Source organism: Austrofundulus limnaeus, unplaced genomic scaffold (assembly GCF_001266775.1).
Source record: "Austrofundulus limnaeus strain Quisiro unplaced genomic scaffold, Austrofundulus_limnaeus-1.0 Scaffold1007, whole genome shotgun sequence".
Classification (NCBI taxonomy): domain Eukaryota; kingdom Metazoa; phylum Chordata; class Actinopteri; order Cyprinodontiformes; family Rivulidae; genus Austrofundulus; species Austrofundulus limnaeus.
The window spans coordinates 24,095-25,470 of NW_013953409.1; the positions used below are offsets into that span (position 1 = coordinate 24,095).

General features: G+C 38.2%; 1 protein-coding gene across 1 annotated transcript in view; it reads left to right on the forward strand.

Moving 5' to 3' along the window:
- Positions 1–1,012, forward strand: part of LOC106533725 (cyclin-Y-like protein 1) — a gene marked incomplete at its 3' end in the record, with an annotated part of 8,120 nt that extends 7,108 nt beyond the window's left edge. Inside the window, 2 exon segments of the mRNA XM_014030149.1 lie at positions 202–321; positions 846–1,012. Of these exon segments, the coding sequence (XP_013885603.1) occupies positions 202–321; positions 846–1,012 (287 nt within the window).
- Between the last annotated feature and the right edge of the window lie 364 nt (positions 1,013–1,376).

Genomic DNA, 1,376 nt, shown 5'->3' on the forward strand with positions numbered 1-1,376 from the left:
GTCTTTATTTTACAATTAAAATATATGTTTATCAAATAAAGTCTAATGTTACAACTGATCAGGGATACCTTTAAAGCTGTTTTTAATTTAGTCCAATCAGAGCCTGGTAATCACAATGATTGTTACTCTCTGATTTTGGATTTTCAGTTCTGTGAACAGCAACAACTGGTCCTCAGACTTGTTTGTGTCTGTCCCACACAGAGAGAGCCGGTACCGGACAACTACTGGTCTGTCGACCCAGAACACAAGCTGATCTACCGCTTCGTCAGAACGCTCTTCAGTGCCGCACAGCTCACAGCAGAGTGCGCCATCGTCACACTGGTGAGCAGATTTTTTTTTTATTAGTATTCGACCTGACTGCTGTTTATATTTACAAACATATAATTCTGTTTTTATCTTGTTGTTTAAAGATGGAATTAGCTCTACATTTATATTAAACCTTAGCACCAGGCTTCAGTGAAAGTAAAGCTGTGACACAGTTTTAGTTCCACAGTTTGGTCTGCAGAGGGCAGTAAGCTCTTTCAAGCTAGTCATTAACTCTCATAGACGGTGTGTGATCAAATAAAAGACCAATAGGTGGAGATTTTTATGGTTAAAAAAATGGATTATATATAAATTATTGTTGCCGGATTCCCCTTCTGAAGACACAGTGAAATAAACCCAATAAAAACTAATGTCCTGTTTTTATAAACCTTTTAAAATTAAATTTACCACATTTTAAAGTAGTTTTTGTTGTTTATAGTTAGCAGATTCTTGGTAGTATTAAGTTACATGACATTCTGACAGTGTTGAGACTGAATCTGAAAGAAAATAAGTTAAAACGTGGATATATTTCCTCCTGTGAGGTGTACTTGGAGCGCTTGTTGACCTACGCTGAGCTGGATATCTGCCCAGCCAACTGGAAGCGCATCGTCCTGGGAGCCATCCTGCTGGCCTCCAAGGTCTGGGACGACCAGGCGGTGTGGAACGTGGACTACTGTCAGATTCTTAAAGACATCACTGTAGAGGACATGTGAGTTGTGCATGATGGGACTGGACTGAATATGAATTTAAATTCACACTATACTTCCTGATAGGTTTCTTGGTCACTGCAGTAGGGCTGCCATGATCAGTCAACTCGTTTAGGATCCCCATTTCCATTTCRGTTTAATCTGTGTGTAAAACTGCAGATCTTTGATCATATTTTACTGACACAGTATGAAATGTTTTAGTGACYTTGAGCCTCAAAGCATGCAGAGCTTTTTCTTTTTTTATTCTAAAGGACAACACAGGTCTACTAAACAATCATTTAGTACTGAAGAAGACTTCACTGTTGTTGAAATCATGAAATAAGATAAAACTGTCCTGTTTTATTAGTTCTTGTTGATCCTATTCAA